The sequence below is a fragment of the Chiloscyllium plagiosum genome, unplaced genomic scaffold (genome assembly GCF_037043375.1).
Source record: "Chiloscyllium plagiosum isolate Xiang-an unplaced genomic scaffold, Cpla_swu_hap1 HiC_scaffold_33, whole genome shotgun sequence".
NCBI lineage: Eukaryota > Metazoa > Chordata > Chondrichthyes > Orectolobiformes > Hemiscylliidae > Chiloscyllium > Chiloscyllium plagiosum.
Genome location: NW_028270171.1, coordinates 6,096,411 through 6,118,386, shown reverse-complemented (window position 1 = coordinate 6,118,386; position 21,976 = coordinate 6,096,411). Strand labels below are relative to the sequence as shown.

At 42.5% G+C, this 21,976-nt stretch overlaps 1 protein-coding gene across 3 annotated transcripts in view; it reads right to left on the bottom strand.

The window, feature by feature from the left end:
• The window catches only part of ap2a1 (adaptor related protein complex 2 subunit alpha 1), a 62,936-nt gene that overhangs the window by 18,785 nt on the left and 22,175 nt on the right, over window positions 1-21,976 (bottom strand). The window contains exons 8-17 of one of the 3 annotated variants that reach the window (XM_043679525.2): window positions 19,154-19,304; window positions 17,444-17,612; window positions 16,314-16,451; window positions 13,665-13,847; window positions 11,563-11,660; window positions 9,752-9,983; window positions 8,553-8,720; window positions 7,180-7,319; window positions 4,383-4,445; window positions 837-914 (exon numbers count right to left, since the gene is read on the bottom strand). In XM_043679525.2, coding sequence (XP_043535460.1) covers window positions 837-914; window positions 4,383-4,445; window positions 7,180-7,319; window positions 8,553-8,720; window positions 9,752-9,983; window positions 11,563-11,660; window positions 13,665-13,847; window positions 16,314-16,451; window positions 17,444-17,612; window positions 19,154-19,304 — 1,420 coding nt within the window. The remainder of the gene's footprint in view (window positions 1-836; window positions 915-4,382; window positions 4,446-7,179; window positions 7,320-8,552; window positions 8,721-9,751; window positions 9,984-11,562; window positions 11,661-13,664; window positions 13,848-16,313; window positions 16,452-17,443; window positions 17,613-19,153; window positions 19,305-21,976) is intronic. The other 2 variants (XM_043679527.2, XM_043679528.2) reach the window with 2 other exon arrangements.

Genomic DNA, 21,976 nt, shown 5'->3' with positions numbered 1-21,976 from the left:
GGGACAGTACAGAACAGAGGAGGCTGCAATGGCCCGTCAGTCCAGTTCAGAGAGACAAGAGGAGGCCACTTCAGGTAGCCCCTCGGGCTAGTTCCTCCATTCAAATGGATCTGCCTGATCTGCATCTTAACTCTGCAACTGGTTTGCCGCCCGTAATACCCAAAGATCTGTGAATGTATATTTGTTAGTTTTCAAAGTGATCCCCAGCCTTTTGGGGGAGAGAGTTCCACACTTCCATTTCCTGACATCATCCTGGCTCTGATGTCATCAATAACTCCCAACATTCTGCAACTTCTCCCCTGAAAAACAATTTTTCTCTCTCTCTCTCTCTCACCTCTTCAACTGCTTTCATCATCTGAAGTATTGCAATGAGATCAGCCCTTAAAATCTTTCACAGAGAACACAAGTCTATCTCCTGAAAATCAACTACTTTAGCCTCCTGTATCATTCTCATATCCTTCTCACCCAGAACTGTGAGGGAAACAGAGCTCCAAATACACTCAGGGTTAAAGAGCTCGAGCAATTAATCCTGCTGAGTGTTTGCCCCGTGGAGCAGGTTGAACATTCAGTCCTGTATTTCTGAAATGGCAAGACATGCTGCTGGAATGAAACAGAAAACCAAACTTATCATCAACTGCACCATAATGATGTATGTGAAAACTAGACAGCAACCACCTGGCAGAGATCTTGGGTGCTGAACTTTAGGAGCTCCAATGGAAAGTGAAGAGGCTGCTTTTAAAAAAAAATTGACAGTTTCTTTTAAAGGCAATTCAATGTCCAACATTTAAAAAAAAAACAAGCTGAAGTGGACAGAGAAAGTGAATTAACCTCCTTACTTGTTGAGGAGATCATCAGCATCAGGTACAGGCAAAGCAGGGTCCTCAGAGCCAGCAGCAGGCACAGTCGTGACAGTGCTGAGGGATGGAAACAGAAACAGACACAGACACAGACAGAGGGGGAAAATAAAGAGACAGAGACAGACACATGGAGACAGTGTGAGAGAGAGAGAGACACACACACAGAGACAGACAGAGAGACATAAGAATCAAAAGCAAAACAGAAAAGGGAAAAATACAGGGGGTAGGAGGAAAGAGAATAGATTAGAAGGTTGAAGAACAATGGGGATTGAAAAGACAGCATTCAGCACAGTTCTGTTATCAATGCCATTTAGTGATCAAAACTAGAAGCTGTAGTGAAATGTTAATAGGAGCCTAAATTGTTAATCTTACAGGAAGGAGGTTGCATGCACCTAAAAGCCTTGATAATGTTTAATTACATGACTGATGCACAAATTTGCACACATACACAATTCCAGAATACGTCTCTGGCTGAATTTGCTCTCTATAGCCTCAAACAAAATGAAGGCCTGTTTAGGGCACCCCCAGCTTCATTCCTCGATATCAACTCCTGAATGATATGTTGTGATACAGCTACATAGATCTGGCACCCAGAGAAAAAAAAAACAAGAAAACAACATTTAGAGTAAAGCCGTGTGGATTAAGATTGATGTTCTGGCCCCTACAGAATTAGGTGGGTATCAGCTTTAATCAATTTTCTTTGCAGTTAGCAGATCGCAGGGCTCAAAACGTTTCTTGCAAGAATTAAGGAACTCTTTTCTCACTTAATACAGACCACACAACTCCATGCTGTGTCTGACTAAAACATGTATGCTTTCACGGATGCACAAGGTATTTTTACTAAGTGACATCCAATGCTGGTTTTGTCAAAACGTGTACACACCATTCAAAAAGACAAATCACAAAACAAAGTTGCCTATTTGGTGCAGAGATGGTGGGTTGCATAGCTGGAGGTGATTACACCAGTAGGAAGGGTAAGGCCACAGATCAAGAAAGTTTGCTCTTTATCATCAATGGTGGCCGAGAGGGGCTATAGTTCTTCTGAGCCAGTGGCTAAAGCTCCACACTAGGGCAACATTTAAACAGCTTAGTTCATGTTCCATCACTTTACAAAATGGAATGTGGGTGATGAGGGGAGGAAACAGTCACCTGTCTCCCACTCCACTGGCCTAATCTATACGTTAAGGAGTTTCTCTGTCAGGTCATAGAGATGTACAGCATGGAAACAGACCCGTTGGTCCAACCCGTCCATGTCGACCAGATATCCCAACCCAATCTAGTCCCACCTGTCAGCACCCGGCCCATATCCCTCCAAACCCTTCCTATTCATATACCCATCCAAATGCTTTTTAAATGTTGCAATTGTACCAGCCTCCACCACTTCCTCTGGCAGCTCATTCCATACACGTACCACTGTGTCTTACTGGTAGATTTCTTTTTAAAGTGGGATGCAAAAGGTCAGGAACAATCATAGTTGAGAAATATAATCATTTCTGCATCACATTCCCCCAGGCTAGTCAGTCAAAGAATTTCAAAAGTCTTGAAATCCAATCGGAATTTTCCCAGTCTTCAATTAATCCCTGTCAATGGCTCCTTCTATAAGACTGACACCCCAATGGCTAACATTGAAGAAAAAAAAATATCTTGAGACTTGGAATGTCACAAAAGCCAAAATGGATTTGGTAGTAAATACCAGAGGGTTTTCATCTCTTCTCTCCAAAAACAAGTAATACAAAGCCTGACTGTTCAAGCATCAATTCCACAGTCTGCACTCTTCTCAGTCAGGGGATTGGTCGGGACCTTTATAGTAGAACTTGACTCAAACAAGGTTGTCCAGGATTTCTACTTCTGATTTATATTGGAGAGCAGGAGACCATCAGCGAGGAGGAAGAGGACAAGCTGCTGTTGGCTCCAATTCTCTTCATGAAGTAGCAGCCCACTGGCATTTGCATGCTCAAAATGAATGGCCTTTGGTCACTCAGGGTGACTGGAATCTGTGAAAGAGTAGTCAAATATGAACATCAATCCTTCAGAAGAGTAGGATAAGGAGAAAAAGGTGTTAATTATGAAGCAAGGTGTAGCAATGATAAGAAGTGACCGGTGGTGCTAGAATGTCAAAAGATTCCTTGTGTATAGGTGGCAGAGAGGGAGAGGGAGAGGAGGAAAGAGAATGAATGGTGAGGAAGTTAAATGCTAAGCTTTCTCAAAGTCTATTTTCATATTTTGCGATTCAAGAATTCTATACAAGAGTTTGAGTATGAAAGTGAAGAGAAGCAAGAGTCTCGAAGGAAGAGGCTGGGATGGCCCTGTTACTAGCTACGTCATGGAGGAGATAAAAATTATTATATAAATGTGCGCGCTATGCATCAACCTTCACAGTAAGAAAAAAACAATTACAGAGTACAAATAGGTAAAGATAGAACTTCCAGACCGCAATCACTAATAAGTGATAATTCAATGAGAAAATGGAGATGGTCATCAATGGACAGGGCAAGGGATTTTGGTTTACTTTGAGCAAATTTTGTTCAATTTTACACACTGCAATGGGAACTTAGAATTAGAAGCTCCTGGTGAATAAAAATGCCAGCTTCTGACAGACAAAAATCACTTGTCCTAACCAGCTTCATTTTCATCAGATAAGAAAACACTAACCATTCACTGAACTGAAATTAGAAAACTTGCACAAATCACCAAATGGTGCACTCCATGCTCTGAACAAATCAAACATGATTACAACTCCATGCTGACAGCTTGGCATTTGAGTCACCTCAAAACCTTGAAGCAGACTGAAAGAGTGATATGACCATGACAACAAAACAGTCATTTCAGTGGTGATTTGCACACACACACACACCAAAGTACTACCACATTAATTTGGCAATCAGACATAATCCTGTTATTTTACATGAAATATATACTGCATTCCATAGAGACTAATGGGTTGAAGTCTTACTTCATACTAGCAAAAAGACATTTTGAACAAACCAGATTTTAATTTATGCACAGGATGTGGGCATTATTATCTGCCCTAGTTACAGAGCCTTACTTGGCCACTTCAGAAGGTACCTGCTACAAAGGCGTGGGAATGGAGTCACACACAGGCCAAGACCAGGCAAGGGTAGCAAATTTCCTTCCCTCAAAGTAAATTGAATGGTGAATAATTCAGGCTTTTCGTTATATCCACCAAATAATGGCTGCATTACATATCACTAACATTCAGAACAGAACAAAGTTCCTTTGATATTCCTCTGTCAGCCAGCTTAAAAAAACATTTTGAACAGATGCTTAAAAAAAAAACTGATACGACCATACAGGCAATTGAAATGTTTGTAATTAAAAGTTATAAAGGTGGTCTCCTGTCTAGACACTTCCAACACTGCAGGTAAAGTGAAATGCAGGAATGTGTCTTTGTGCTGTATATATTTGGAGTAAAAACAACATTCTCTTTTGAACCCTGGACTGTTTCAGAGCTGGGGGTGGATGGGGTTTAGACAGTTCAGCTCAACTCAGTAGTACACTGCTTACTCTGCACCCAGGGTTGCGTCCACCAGCAACGATGCAGGGCTCTCACCCGGCAGATCCAAGCTTCTGCACAATCCCAAATCACAGGCAAGCGTGCAGAGGAACAGAAAAGAGGACAAACTGAATCACAAAGCAACCACCACACAAACTATTCAAAGGTTAAGTCACAAGGTTTTTGCCTTCAAATATTTTACAACAGTTTAGAAAAAGCAATTTGTGCACATAGTGAGGAACATTACATTTGCCTGTCATGAGCACTCGGCATTAGGTACTCCTAATGCCACACAATAGATTAGAGAGTGCAGCTCCTGCCCACACTACCACATCAAGCATTCCTGATTCATACGCTGCACATTTTAGGTATAGCGAAAAGTTCCCTCAAGACTTGAGCAACATGGTCAGAAGATTTCCCTGTACCACAGCAAGAAACATTTTTCCTGCTCCAATTAGTACATGGACTATTTGGATACAACTGTCATTTTATGTCAAGTCAGGGCCTGTGGACTTTCTCTGGCCTGACTCAAGACTGACCAAACTCATTTGTATTAAGATCAACAGGAGACGACACCCAATGCATCTGGTCCAAGAACGAACTGTACTTGGGTCCCAGAAGTCTATTATCCCTGTCAGAGGTCAGATTGGAATACTAAAATGGTTCCTCTATTACACTTGGAGCAAAATACATGGGTAACACCATGTGGCAGGTTAGCTGTTACAAGATTAACCGATGAGGGGAAAATGGAAAGGCCAATGATCATTCTTGCCTCTAGTAAAACGTTCATATCAAACTCAGACTGCTAGCATGAAATAAAAACAGAAAGTGCTTAAAATGTTCAGCAGCATTTATGGCAGCACCTGTGTGGACAAAAACAGGATTAATAGGTTCTTATCAAAATCAGGGATCTGAAATGTTAATTTAGGATTAGAACATTCGGCTCTTCAAAACTGTTCTGACATGCTATGCGATCGTGCATAATCTGGTTATGATCAGACTCACCTTCCTGTCCCCCACCTTCCCTCCAGAGCCCTCGACTCTCACACCTATCAAGATTCCAATTCTCCCTTGAATAAGTTCGATGACTGAGCTTCTATTGGTTTTGGCAGAACAGAATTCCACAGACTAACAAAAAAATTTGTTTTCATCTCTATCAAATGGGATATCTCTTGGATCATGAGCATAGGAACAGAAATAGACCATTTGAGTGCTCTGCAATTTAATGAGATTGTGGCTGATCTAATAATCCTCAACTCCACTTATCTGCCTTTTCCCTACAACCCTCAATTCCCTTACTAATTAAATATCTCAGCCTGGAACATAATTAAATGACCCAGCTGTCTGCAGTAAACAGTCCCACAAATTGACCATCCTCAGAAAATATTCCTTATCTGTCTTAAATGGATAATGTTTTACTGAGATTACACTGTCTCATCCCAGACTTGCCCAGAAAGGGGAAATAACCTCTCCACTTCTACCCTGTTAAGTCTCCCAAGAACTTTAAAAATAAGACCTTAAAACAGTGTCCCCTAATTCTAGTCTTCCTCATACAAGGGGGCATCTCCCAACCCCTTTATTTCTTTCCCTATGGAGGTGCAGTACATCAGGCTTTTGTTTAAACTACAGGTTTACCACGTCTGGAGAATGCTGCTTCTGTTAGCATGAATTCTGCTTAAGACTGCTATAAGGGCTCAAAGTGGAACAGATTTCGGGTAGCGAGATTCACTTCAAATTTCTGCTGCTGAGTTTGAAGTTGGCTGCCATCTCTCTAAGAGAATCCCTGATTTATACATGCCCTTTGAAAACTCTAAGCAAGAGTGGATAAAAAGTAGACAACCTTGTTGCTTCATCTTTCAATCTGAAAAAGGCAAGTGCTTTGCAAACACAAACATTGGAATTAGCTATTATCTACCAAAATGATCAGAATCATTTTAACACACTTCACAGAACAAATTGCATTACTGTTATCATGAGAGCAAACATGGCTGCCATTATTGGTGCACAACAAGGGTCCCAACCCAAAAAAAGTGATCAACACTACCACAGTCTGACTGACCCAGACGACTATCTCATCTGACAGTATTGCACTGGGATGCCAGTTTAGATTGTGAAGTACAATTTGTATCCACAGTCCTCACTCAAGAGATGCAAGTGCAATCAAACTGGGTCTTTACAACTCTTCTTTACATCCTCAGGTTATTGGCACTGAATAGTGACTGTATCATTGGGTTACATACATGGAAGTTATAGCTGTATTTGGGGGGGGGGGGGGGGGGGGGGGGTCAGGGAGAAAGATCACTGGGCTCTGACACACTTTGGGAGAAGAACTTACTCTCATGCAAAGTTCTTGGGAGTTCACAGGGTTTCTGTCTCTCACACCCCATGGTTTATCAAAGTCTCAGCTTCTTCTGGAACTATTCCACAATCACAAGGCAATAACCACAAGTCAAATCATTGGCCCAAGCCAGCTAACAATTCATTGCACATCTGATCTGATGGCTTGCAACATCAGATCCATGCTCAGTCCCATCTCGTGTGCTGAAGCAGCTCTGCCCAAACTAGTGTAGGCATCATATTTGGAGGCGAGCTGTGTGCCACATGCTCAGTTTTATATTTTATTTCTAAACAACATATACAAACACTTTGAACAAAACCACATTGTAATTAGTGCATTAAAGAAGCAGCTCCTCAGTGCACAAAATATGACCTGTACAATATCAGCACTACCACACCAGTTGGATTACAATTACTTTGTGCCCCAGTTGCAAGCCCAAAGGACAGGTGACATACAAACTGCCCACTTACCGGGAGAAGTTGTCTTCAGATCCAGGCGCTAAGGCACCCGTTGCGGGCACTGCATCAGAAAACACATCTACCAACAGGCTGCCTCCACCGGCAGGAGCACTCTTCAGACCCAGGAGGTCAGCAGAAGGGGAGGGCGTGGACTGGAAGAGGAGCAAATACGACCAAGGTACAACACAGTCAGAAATCATTCCAGAAGCTCTCTGTACATTTATCAAAATAATCACAGATGGCCACAGTGGGCCATTTTGCCCCAAGTATGAAATTGAGGATTATCAGATCAGCCATGATCCTGCAGAACAGACCACATTTGCTCCTACATTTAATGGTCCAGAGCTATAGGGGTGGAGTGGACTGGCCTGCATTTGAATTAAAGAAATGTGGGGAAACAGCATGCCAGTGAATGAATGATTAATCTACAGATTTAGTTTGCAGGGAGACTGTGGAACTGAATCATATTGATTCAGTCAGATGCAAACTGGATAGATTTCATTCTTTGGGGAAACTGGCATCTGAAATTCTCAAGATGTATGGTGAGTACAGCTTGGGAGTGACCTGTGGTTCCCAAAGCTCTTCATTACGGGAGGCTTTTGCCTCATTGCGTGTGGTTCTGCTGCAGACTTGTTAACAGCTCCATTTATGCCCGTACTGTGTGTCTAGTGGTTACATTGTTTTTTAAACTCGATTGCTACAGCCAAGGTGACTCACTTTCTAACTTGTCAGTATCCCAAGAAATTAGACACATTCATTCCTTCAAAAGAGACACAGAAAACACCAGGATGCCATGGGTCCAGCAGCACCTCTGGAAATGTAAAATAAGTTCAGATTTGTGGCCTGAACCAAACGCTGAAAGAAGGACCAGTTTCTTTTAACCAGGTCACTTTTGTTTTCGTTTCAGATTTTCCAGCCACAGTTTGTGTGTGTAAGTGTCTGTGAGCAAGGGTCCTTTTTCTGCATTGTCATTCCTTTCCTTCACACCTCACCTTCAGCATGCACAGACGAAGGTGGTTTTCCTATCACTGCATACCATTTAAGAAAGAACCTTCAGCTCAGTACTTCCTCATTGCTGTATGGGAGTCTTAATCTGCATTTTATCCTGGAGAAGGACTTCACAGAATCACATTGATGTTGTGGCACAGAAGGAGGCTACTCAGCCAATTGCATCTGCATTGGCTTTTAAAATGAGTCTCTTTACCTAATGCCAATCCCCTATATTTTTCCTTGCAAACATTTTTAACTGAGTAACCATCTAAACCTCTCCTAAATGTCTCAATTGAAGGTGCCTCCACACTTCCAAACAGTGCATGTGGAAATTGAGTGCCACCCACAATCAGGCTTGTGACTGTTTGACCTGCAATAGCCAATACTGTACTCACCACAGTACTGGCATTGACGGCAGGCTCAACACCACCATTGACCTCAGTTTGTTCCTTCTTCCCTTCCTCCATGTCCGTCACGGTGCCTGGTCCCTTCTTTTTCTTGAGCTTTGCGAGGATGGAGGACTCCCTTTCAGGGAATGGGGGCATCTCTTCCAAGACAGTGGCCTGCAGAGGAGAGGACAGGACAGGACACGAAGAAAAGTTACTTGGACTGGGGCTCAACTTTGATTGCTGATCACATCTTATTTACTCACCCCATTCATGCTAAAGTCAATGACCCTTAGATATCTTCACCCAAATTACCAAATCAGAATTGTGAATCTTTGGCATTCGATGACAAACATTATGGCCACTCAGTTGCTGAATATATTCAGGGATCAATTTTTTGGGGGGAATTAAGGGAATCAAGGTAGTGAAAAAAGGTGGGGAAACGTAGTCGATGGAGTAGATCAGTTGTGGTTTTACTGAATGATAGCGGAAATTTGAAGTTGCTGTTTCTGCTTCCATTTTTCATATTCTTATGTCTGCATCTATGAGCTTAGAGCTGGCAGATACTTTTATTATGGAAGGCATCACAGGAAACCCTGTGCTTTCCTCTAGAGATCACTGCGAAACAATTAGATAAGGAAGCCATAATCTGCTGTCCTTTCATTTACTTACTGCAGTCCAATGGAGAGCAGCTAACACTGACTCAACCGCGGGACATTCTCGTTTGTATTGCTCGCAAGACATACTCACTTTAGTAACTGCAAGCAAACTGTTACTGAATTTAAATGGCTCATGCAAATAATTACCCCTAAATGTGCAGCACACCTGTTTAATCCTGGCATGTGGAGTGCCAGCCTAGATTGTTTAGACAATGTGGTGCTGGAAGCGCACAGCAGGTCAGGCAGCATCAGAGGAGCAGGGAAATCGACTTTCATCCAGGAATCTGGATCCGGATGAAGAGCCTTTGCCCAAAATGTCAATTTTCCTGCTCCTCGGATGCTGCCTGACCTGCTGTGCGCTTCCAGCACCACTCTAATTTTGACTCTAATCTACAGCATCTGCAGTCCCCACCTCAGCCTAGGTTATGTGCTCAAGCCTTTTCAGTGGGACTCAAACCCACAAGTCCCAATCCTGATACAGTCCGTTGTAACTACCCTGCAAGCAGCAACACTGAAGAAGAAAGCCTGAGGCATGTGCTTTATACGCACCAGAACATCAGTGCTGGCAATTGAGCTGAGCTTGAGGTACTCCACAGCCCTCTGCTGGAGTTCCACATCAGAGTTTCGGAGTTGGCTGTCGCTGCGCAGCACATCCTGGATGGTAGTCTTGGTCTCAGGGAACAGGTTGACAAACTTGATGTAAGAGGAGAGCAGCAGAGCACGGGTCGGAACGCTGCACAAGTGGAACTTGGAATGCAGCAAGTTGAACTGAACCAAGGGACTGAAAAGGACAGGTAGAGCAGGGAAGAATAAAATGCACATTAGAAATATTCATTGAGAAGCATACCGACTGAGACAGTACAGGAAAAGACCAACTATTACTGAGCCTGTAACACAGCACCTCAAATATAATGTAGATTTCCCCCCTCAAGCCACCCAAATTCACAACCCAGGATAATAAAGGCAAGTCCATCACCTGAAAGTTCTCCTCCATTACTACTTGGCCATACATCAGGCATTCCTTTGTCACTCAGAGGTCATAATTCTTGGACGACCTTCCTGACAGCACTACAAGAGTACTTCCCCCATATAGTCCACTGTCACCTGGGGGGCAATTACAGAAGGACAATACATGCTGCTGTCCTTCTTTCTTTCAAAGTGTCCTGGGACAGACAATAGAAAGCAGATACTTTGTTGCACTTCCCTCGAGATATTCTGTGCAGATACACACTTTAATAAACCACCGGGGAAACGAGGAACTGCATTTCAGTTCTATGTTTGACTCTTAATTCAGCAACATAGGAAAATCCCACTTACTATTTTAAATGTTGTGTCAATACATGTCTTGCATAAAACAAAAACAAAGATAGAGGGGAACTAAACGGTAGCCAAGTCAACTTCTGTGAAGAGGCAGTTCAGTGTATCCCTTTAGTCCAATAATCAATGCACAAATAATTTGACAATATTTATCAATATCTAGAGTTGGGAGATGACAATCTTCACACAGTCTACCCTATTTTTAAATAAACAGCATCACTTCAATTAGTGTCTTTTTTGATTAGTAGTAAGTGCAGAGATGTGGAACATGGATCACATCTGAACTGTACACAAGACAAGGGCAGTAGGCACACGGAGAGCACTGCAAAGTGATATACCATGGAACCTTGGGCATACAGTCATTATTTCATTCACAACAAGTCGAACACCTGACAATACCTTCATCATACAAAGTACAGTGGTCGAAGAAGGCAGCTCACCACCACCTTTTCAAGAGAGATTAGATCCAACAATAAGTGTCGGCCTTGCCAGTGACACCTCAAGATCAATCACTAATAAAACAGAGTCAGATTGGGGAGGGGCAGAAGCAAGGTGCTGAGCACAAGTACAAACTAAAAGAGGTCCAAATCATCCCAAAAACAGGATTTACAGTGATGGAATACCTTCCAAACCTTGAGGAAATGTAAGAGAAGTTCTAGTCTGGACCAGCAACTTCAGTGTTTGGTACAGGCATGAAATTAGATCAAACAATCATCATAGAACAAATCAATTCCCATTAACAAACCAGGTTAGATCACTCAATTAAATTGAGGGAACAAATCAACTTCTGACATTCAGTACACCATTACTCAGTACTGGCACACACGCACACACACACACAAGGTGACACTAAAAACAAAACAAGGCCTCCCTTAAACCACCAATGGTGCCAAAGAAGGCCAGTGTGATGTTAAAGACTCCTGGTTCTTCTCACACAGCAATCTCTGGGGTCACAGTGTGAAAGAGCACTTTCCCACTCCACTCTGGGTAAAAATACCAATCACAAAGCTAATGGTTTCTCTCTTTTACCTTCTTCAGCTCACCTGGATCGTGGATCACCTGCAATGAGATTCCCAAATTCTCCCAAGATGTATCCACCCACTTTCACCATGTTCTCATGACAGGCTGGGGCCTGGAGTGCCTGGAGACAAAATCAGGAAAAATTTCAATTAGACAGAAATTTTGATTGCAAGATGTGGCCTTTTGCCCAAACTTGTATCTGCTCTAAATGGCTGCTTTTACACCACATCCCTTTTGTAAGTTCAATATTTTTCTGAAAGCTGTAATCAATTTAGCAATCACTGTAGCAAAGTGTTCCACGTTTTGCTAACTTCATGTTTGTTTTAGCAGTCAACTTTCCAAGCGGGGGTTATCTCAAGCCTTGGCCTTGCATCTCTGACTAATCTACCAAAAGAAAAATGTCTCACTTGTAACTATCTTTTGTAGTTAAAATGAGAACCTAATCGCAAGAATGGCTGGTGTCTTGCCAAGGCATAGTCCAGACTGTGTTGTTATTTGGACAATATTTTCAGTACACCTCAGAAAATGGAAAGTCCTGCAGCAGTCAGTAGAGTCATAGAGATGAATAGCATGGAAACAGACCCTTCGGTCCAATCCATCCATGCCGACCAGATATCCCAACCCAATCTAGTCCCACCTGCCAGCACCCAGCCCATATCCCTCCAAACCCTTCCTATTCATATGCCCATCCAAATGCCTCTTAATATGTTGTAATTGTATCAGCCTCCACCATTTCCTCTGGCAGCTCCTTCCGTACACGTACCGCCTTCAGTGTGAAAAAGTTGCCCCTTGGGTCTCTTTTATATCTTTCCCCTCTCACCCTAAACTTATGCCCTCTAGTTCTGGATCCATCACCCCAGGGAACAGACTTTGTCTATTTATCCTATCCATGCCCCTCATGATTTTATAAATCACTATAAGGTCACCCATCAGCCTCCGATGCTCCAGGGAAAACAGTCCCAGCCTGTTCAGCCTCTCCCTGTAGCTCAAATCCTCCAATCCTGGCAACATCCTTGTAAATCTTTTCTGAACCTTTTCAAGTTTCACAACACCTTTCCGATAGGAAGGTGACCAGAATTGCACGCAATATTCCAACAGTGGCCTAACCAATGTCCTGTACAGCCGTAACATGACCTCCCAACTCCTGTACTCAATACTCTGACCAATAAAAGAAAGCATACCAAACACCTTCTTCACTATCCTATCTACCTGTGACTCCACTTTCAAGGAGCTATGAACCTGCACTCCAAGGTCTCTTTGCTCAGCAACACTCTCTAGGACCTTACCATTAAGCGTATAAGTCATGCTAAGATTTGCTTTCCCAAATTCATCTAGTGTGGTACATGACCTTTGAGTGCTATTCCATTACAACTTTGGCTAGTTCTTGCATCCTGCCTTCCAAAATCAAGTCAACCCCAAGGCCTGGACCAATTGCCACACCAAAGTTTCAAAATCACTATTATCCCTGGATCAGTTATAAGGAGGGGGAAATTTTCCACTCATGCTTAATCAACATCTTGTACTCCATAAATTAACAATAAAAAAATTTCCAAAATACTTCAGCGAGGAGGATGTCAGGTTCTAACAGGGGCAAGGAGAGATAACAGTGAAACACCAAATGAGATACTGGAAGAAACACACACAAAAAGAAAATTGTGGAGCATCATGGCTAAAGGCAATGCCAAAAATAAATTTAAGAGGTGAAGGTACTGCAGAGTTGAGGTGTTGGGAGATTGGAGTAGTGGGATCAACGCAGACCAGAGATTTGAAGGCAAGGAATAGGATGAAGATAATATTCTGAGGGATGGTTCACAAGGATTGGGACAACCAGGATCTTGCAACTTTGAGGGAGAGAGACTGCAAGTGATTGAAGATCCAGATAAAGGAGGAGTTTGAGAGGCTACTGTGGAAGGTCAGTAGGGGCAGGATGAGTGAGAGACAGGAAAAATGAAGAATGTGGCAGAATGTGGCAGAGACACTAATGGAGGTATTGACACTCAAAAAGGTGGAAAAAAAAAAAAGAGACAGACAGCCTACTTCCAGAAGCAGAGCTCGGGTCTCTTTGTAATCAAGGTGCAATTTCAAAATGTAGCTGAAATTCAGAACTCCAAATTAGAATGTTTACCTCGAACACAGTCTTTGCTGCATAACCTTGGACATCATCACGGTTAATAACGATCTGAATGACTCGGTACCATACTTCCTCGCTGACATAGTCCCCTGCAATGCGGATGAGGTTCAGAATCGTATCCACATACCACGTGTAATCCACTGCATACTTCTCTGCTAGAATGGCCACCTTCAAGACCTGCCATGGATTTTTTTTTTTAAAAAGAACATAAATGGTGAATGATGAACTCTTTCCAAATGTTGCAGTTACCTCAGGCTAATGAACAGCTGGGATAAACAGAGCACAACTGAGGAACACAGAACAGAACTTAGTGGTCTCTCCAGTCAGTGTGGGACATTACCACTTGGAGTGTTAACAGTATCTTGATTAGTATTCTTGACCATTTAAGTCAATGTTCACATCCTTTCATCATCACAACTCCAGTACGTAACAGACCGAAGCAACTCATCAGCTTTACTTAGATAGCATCTCTTGGCCTGTCAATCAATTTTTCATTTTGTCCAGTGTTCATTATCCTCTGTACAGATCTTTTTGCTCTGCAGGCAAGCAGCGACAGTAAAATCCCAGTGTGTGATGGAGAATTGCAGCAAACTTGTACAGTCAGGCCACAACTTACAGCAGCAAACAGGACAGTTCAAACTCACTCCATGGAATACACAGCATCATGGAAATAAAAAGCAGGCCTTGCATGGATACATTACTCAAATGTCCCAAGTCACTTAACAGAACAAATTACCGTATGGGTGGCTTATGGGAAGAAATTGTTGAAGTGCCTGTAGTGCAAAAAGCCTGAGGAGTGCTGGGGTAGTGGTCCCTCTTTGTAAAGACAGAGCAACACCTTCTCACAAACTATCAACCACAATTTCTATTGATATAGCACCTGTAACTTAAATCAGGATCTTGTCTATACCATGCCTTTCCCCAACAGCACAAGCACAACTGGGCACCAACTGCGCTGTCTCCTTTTGCCTTTTCTCACATGATTAGTATTAGCAGCGTATATACAAAACATTCAAGTCAGCAGCTGGAGAGGTTTCTCATTTGTGAAACCTGCTGTAAAGTGGCAGTGCTGTATCTATGAGCAGTCTTTTAAAGAGACCCCTGGTCAAACAGAGACACTGCATCACTGCCACAACTTGCTGCTCCAACGGCACAGCCAAATACAAAGTTGGCGTGGATTTACATCAAAATTTAATCTCAATTGTAAATACTTCACATGACATTGCTTCACTTTAATCACGTGCGCATCATGATTATTTACTGAGACTTGGTCAGAGTGTTCATTGTACTAACATGTCTCATAATTGGCACACACTGATGTTTACAGGGGAGTAGGGTATACTTCCTTCATTACGGAAGAAACAAGGATGTGTTTCATACATTCACTTTATTGAATGTTCACATTCGTGTCCAGTATTGAATTTGCCACTCTGTGGGACATGACTGAACTAGCAGGCTCTGCAGGCACTTCTTTCTATGTAAAGGACATTATCCAACAGCCATCTCAGCTGGGATCCTTGAAATGCTGCAGATAAATTCAAACCCCTGTAAGGACTGTGACAGCAATACCCTGACATTGAGACGTATTTGAACAGTCCTGAGTGACACCACCTTTTAGGCACACATTTTCTTACCTTGACCAACTGTCCTCATCAGCCCCTCACTACACCCAGGACACTTCCTCGAGGTCTCTATTCCCCTAATCCACCCTCTGTCCTCCCAGATCTCTCTTCAGATCCTTCATGCCCCAGTCTTACTCTAAAATCCTCATCTCACCTCCAACACAACCTTGCCAGACCCGAGTCTTCATGCAAGGGTCCATTCACTCTCCTGTGCGACTGAGTTAAACAAGGATATCTACTGACCCCATCTGCACAAAGCCAACAAACGCATGCCACCTTTAAGTGATTGTGCCTAGTTGTCCCATGCACCATTGAAACAATCTAGGATTTTAATGAAATTGGCTTCTTGTTAGAGCAATCATGGAATGCATGGATATGACACGTATGCACCCAAGACAGACCAGCGGAATGCTCGACATATCCTAAACCCACTGCTGACGTTATCTCTGCATCTTATCAACAGAAAACCAAATTTCACATTCCACCTATTTCAGTCACCTCAAGTCACCCTTGTCGGTTCCATAAAATCTCAAAAAGGATGCTTCGTGGGAGCACTATCAGACAAAATTAACAATCAAAGAAACAGATATCTGAACATTAGACTAAAAGCTAAATCAGAGATAGATTTGGAGGAATGTCGTTTCTCTCCCTGGTTGTCCACTCACTGGTTAATAAAGTCAAAAGTCACACGACACCAGGTTATAGTCCAATAGGTTTGTTTACTTGAAATCAAAAAGCTTGCGGAGCACTGCTCCTTCGTCAGGTGAAGTGACCATTTCATGTGACGAATGAGCAGTGCTCCAAAAGCTTGGGATTTCAAATAAACCTATTGGACTATAACATAGTATTGTGTGACTTTGTCCACCCAGGTCCAACATCGGCACCACCACATCATCATTGGTTAATAGGTGGAGGTGGGAATTACAGAGCACATTTGTAACCGAGGATGAGGGGGGAATTCATTGCACTCATTGTTAAATGCCCTTCCATTGTTTTGAAATTAGAAGCATAGGAAACTCACAATCTCTTCACGAATGGAATAATCAGCCGTTTCCAAATAGCTCAACATTTCCGCCACTATTTGTGGGGCATTAGTTCGGTCACACATGGCATATAGGAGGTCTGCAGCTCGTTGGCGAACACTCACATCCCTCTCCGTCTATTCATAGAAGAGATGCACACAAAGGAGGAATAATTAAATGCAACATATTCACAAACCTTTGGCAGCATCATAACAAAAACGGAGTTAAGAAAAATCATCAGACAAACACACAAAAAGGTACAGAATCACTATACAACCAACCAGTCTCCAGTAATTAAGGGTCAATAACCAAAGGACGGAAATTTAAGGGAAGAGGGCAAAGGCTAACAGGAGCGTTGAAGAGAACTTTTTTTTCCAAACACTCAGGTACTGAAGTCTGGAACTCACTACTTAAAAGATTGGTCGAGTCTGAAATTTGTAATCATAGAATCCCTATTGTGTGGGAGCAGGCCATTCAGCCCACACCAACCCTCAGAAGAGCATTCCACCCAGACCCACTACCCTACCCTACTCCTGTAATCCTGCATTTCCCATGGCTAATCCACCTAGCTTATATATCCTTGGATACTATAGGCAATTTACAATGGTCAAATCACCTAATGTGAGGGGAAACCAGAGCACCTGGAGAACTGCATACATGCAGACACAGAACGTGCAAACTCCACACAAAAAGTCACCTGAGGTTGGGATCGAACCTAGGTCCGTAGTATTGAGAGGCAGCAGTGCTAACCACCAACAGTGGGCGGCACAGTGGCACTAAAGTGATAAGTAATGAGTATTTAGAAATACTGGGAAATTTCAAGGGGAAGCCATGGCGTAGAGTTGTTATCACTGGACTATTAATCCAGCGATCCAGGTAATGTTCTGGGTACCTGGATTCAAATCCCACCACAGCCGATGGTGGAATTTGAATATAATAAAAATCTGGAATTAAGAATCTAATAACCATGAAACGATTTCTCCATGAGCTTAGATAACTATTTAGCTACATGAGATATCATGATCTCATCCCATCTCATTCCTTCCACATTCATGTTCAAGAAAAGATTGTGAAATGGTAGATACCACGATTACCCTCTCTAATCCACAAGCAAAAGTTAATTGCTTACCTTCAGTGCATTGATGACTGTTTCGATGTGGGTCTTGACAGCTTCGTGTGAGAATTCAGAGCCCGCCAGCAGACACATGCTTTCCAGAGCTAGGTATCGCAAGTTAGTCTCACGGTGTTGCAGGAACTGACCTAGCTGGTTACATGCCCGCACCAACAGGTTTGGCTCGCTGCCAGGAAATTAAACAGCTGTTGGTTTTTTTTAAACAAAACATTTGATGTAAATTGTGTGTTTTTGATTAAGTTTAATTTTGGAATTGGTTTGAGTTAGTAACTTGCTGCATTTGTGCCTCTGAAGTTAATTATTAACTTGCAAATATTTCGGTAGCCATGGTGATTTTCTTGAAAACAGTTTTTGAAGGGCCTGGCTTTAAGAATGCTTTATGTACCACTTTTTTTGTTTACCTTAGACTGCTTTGGAACTCAGCAAGGTAAATAATGAGCCCTTCTGGAAATTGTTTATTTTTAAGGTCAAGGGAAACACTGATAGCTTAGACAGGGAGACGTTTGGTTTCAGTTTTACTTTGAGTTCAGAGCAATCCTGCGAAGTCCTTTAAATATATATCACTGTGACCAGTGTTCCTAAGAAGGGAAGAATATTGTGAACTGGATTGTCTTAAAGAGTTGGTGTTAGCTCTAGACCAGAAGTGTCATGACAAAATCCTGAAGCGGTTACTTAAGCGCTTAGGTGTTCAAACGCTCCAGGAAGAAGCTGAAGTCACAAGTGATTAAATGTACCAAATGTTAGATACAGGGACTCTACAATGAGTATTGTAGAAGTAATGTTGTGGGTACTGTACCAGAAATCTGTTTTAAGTACTAAATAAAAGCTGGGCTATTTTAAAATTTATAAAGGATTGTTCTGGAATTAATGAAATGATACTTTAACTGTACATTTAAAAATCTTTGCATTTCTATAAATAAATGGCTTAGTTTATTCAATTTTTTTCTTAATAAACTTCACGTTTATTGTTAAAGCAAAACCTGCAGCACTGCCTGCCGATGTTTCAGCAAGAGACCACTTTATATGCCAAACAAATCAAAATATGACCTACCAAGTCAGGTTTCTGTCTGAGACCTGGCTTGTCCAGTAATAACATCAACTGAGATCATGTGTGAATGCACACAGCTAAGACAAACATTTTATATAACAAACCTTAAATTTTCCTCCCTAGTCTTATTACACTGACAAAGTAGCTCCCCACCCAAGGCACTAATGCTGGCTCCTGACACGAGGCCCATACAAAGTCAACTTGGTAGTGAATCAGAAGAACAGTGCAGCACACAGGGCAATATAAAAGCAGGTCCTAAAACAACTGCAGTGAGAAGGGTCAGCAAGAAATCTACTTTTGTCCCTGTAGCCATTACAAGAGTGCACAAAAGCAATACAGAGTCTGCTCCCTGTGCTTGCCTCTGTGAAGTGACAACTCATATCAAGAGATCCAGTGCTGCAAAGAAAAGAATGTAGAATTTTAACTCACAGCTAACTACCCACCTATATAATGGTTATTCGTTGCAGGTCAAACATGCTCCTCTCTGCCACTTTCCAAATTTCTTACATTCTCTGTGGTTTGTATTAAGGGTGCCCAACTGGCCCTATGCTGATGGGCTACTTCAAAACTAAATCTGAGCCAGACAATGCAGAAGCCGCATTATTTACATTATAACTTAAAAGGGGAAGGATGGTGCAAAGAGATGTTATGTCACATACCTGTCGTAATGTATAATAAGGCTGATTGCTTCAAAAAGAATTGCGTTCTTAGCGTTGGAGTGTTGTACCTTCTTGGATTTGGGTGGTTCCTGTGCTTTATTGAGGATAGTCTCCATACATTCAATCAGGCGACCCTTAACAGCAGTGTCCTCTGCAAAAGATGAAACAGTCAAGTGGAAATAACTGTCCTTATGAGCGTAGGGTGCTAACACCAATTGGAGTACTCTTTCTGGCAATAGTAACTATCACAACACTGAGCAAGTAATTAAAATTGGTCTCTTATCATTTGAGTAGCTCAGTACCACACCAGAATCTAGACACCATTCACTTTGCCTTGTGCATACTAATTACATATCTTGCATACAGTGTGCAACTGTTATAGAGTCAGATGTACAGCATGGGAACAGACCCTTCAGTCCAACCTGTCCATGCCGACCAGATATCCCAACCCAATCTAGTCCCAACTGCCAGCACCTGGCACATATCCCTCCAAACCCTTCCTATTCATATACCCATCCAAGTGCCTCTTAAATGTTGCAATTGTACCAGACTCCACCACTTCCTTTGGCAGCTCATTCCATACACATACCACCCTCTGCGTGAAAAAGTTGCCCCTTAGGTCTCTTTTATATCTTTCCCCTCTCACCCTAAACCTATGCCCTCTAGTACTGGACTCCCCGACCCCAGGGAAAAGACTTTATCTATTTATCCTATCCATGCCCCTCAGTTTTGTAAACCTCTAAGGTCACTCCTCAGCCTCCGACGCTCCAGGGAAAACAGCCCGATCCTGTTCAGCCTCTCCCTGTTGCTTAAATCCTCCAATCCTGGCAACATCCTTGTAAATCTTTTCTGAACTCTTTCAAATTTCACAACATCTTTCCGATAGGAAGGAGACCAGAATTGCACGCAATATTCCAACAGCATTGTCTAAACACAAAAGCCGAAATTGCTAGAGAAACTCAGCAGGTCTGACAGCAGCTGTGGAAAGAAAGCAGAATAAATGTTTCAAGTTCAGAGACTCTTCTTCAGAACTCTTGTTCCACAGAAGAGACCTGCTGAGTTTCTCCATCAATTTCTGTTTTTCTTTATTTCAGATCTCCTGCATCTCCAATTCTTTGTTTGTCAATACCTCTTATTTTCCCATTTTCAACGTTTTCAGACTTACTTAGGTTTTCCTATTCTAATTGGTTAAATGAACATTTCCCATTCAACTATACTATGTCAACATTTCCTTTCAATTGTGTTATGAAAACTTCTACATTGTAATGCAGAAGGGATACAGGGAGATTTGATTATCTGGATGACAGAAGGCAGAGAGTGATTGTAGATGCAAAGTATTCTACCTGGAGGTCAGTGTTGAGTGGTGCCCTGCAGGGCTCGGTTCTTGGGCCTCTGCTCTTTGTAGTTTTTATAAATGACTTGAATGAGGAGGTTGAGGGGTGGTTAGTAAATTTGCAGATGTCACAAAGGTTGGAGGTGTCGTCAATAGAATAGAGAGTTACTGCAGGCTGCAGCACAACATAGACAGGATGCAGAGCTGGGCTGAGAAATGGCAGATGGAGTTCAACCTGAATAAATTTGAAGGGATGCATTTTGGAAGATCGAACTCAAATGCTGAATATAGGATTAAAGACAGGATTCTTGGCAGTGTGGAGGAAGAGAGGGATCTGGGTGTGCAAGTACATAGATCCCTCAAAATTGCCACCCAAGTGGATAGGGTTGTTAAGAAAGCATATGATGTTTTAGCTTTCATTAATGGGGGATCAAGTTTAAGAGCCACGAGGTTTTGCTACTGCTCTACAAGTCCCTGGTGAGACCACACTTGGAATATTGTGTCCAGTTCTGGTCACCCTACTATAGGAAACATAAAGAGGCTTTGGAGAGGGTACAAAGAAGGTTTACCAGGATGCGGCCTGGACTGGAGGGCTTGCCTTAAGAAAGGTTGAATAAACTCTAACTTTTCTCTCTGGAGAGAAGGTGGAAGACAGGAGACCTGATCGAGTTATATAAAGTAATGAGTGGAATAGATAAAGTCAATAGCCAGAGACTTTTCCCCAGGACAGGTTTGACTGGCACGAAGAGTCACAGTTTGAAGATATTAGGAGGAAGGTATAAAGGAGACGTCAGAGGTAGGTTCTTTACGCAGAGAGTTGTGAATGCATGGAATGCGTTGCCAGCTGTGGTGCTGGAAGCAGAGTCATTGGGGACATTTAAGCGACTGCTGGACATGCACATGGATAGTGAGTTGAGGGGTGCATAGGTTAAGTTACTTTATTTCACATGAGGATTAAACCTTGGCACAACATTGTGGGCCATGGGCCTGTTCGGTGCTGTATTTTTCTATGTAATGGCAGGCTTATAGCCCTTATATTTAAGGATTGTGTTACAATGACTGCAAGCAATTTTGCAAGCAATGCCAGGAGTAGTTTGATTAAATTAGATTCCCTACAGTGTGGAAACAGGCCCTTCGGCCGAACAAATCCACACTGACCCTCCAAAGAGTAATCCACCCAGACCCATTTCTCTCTGACTTATATACCTAACACTATGGGCAATTTAGTATGGCCAATTCACCTGACCTGCACATCTTTGGACCGTGGAAGGAAACTAAAGCACCCAGAGGAAACCCACGCAGACACGGGGAGAATGTGCCAACTCCACACAGACACTCCCCAGAGGCTGGAATCGAACCCGGGTCCCTGGCGCTGTGAGGCAGCAGTGCTAACCACTGAGCCACTGTGCTTCCCGAATTATTAGATTAGATTAGATTACTTACAGTGTGGAAACAGGCCCTTCGGCCCAACAAGTCCACACCGACCTGCC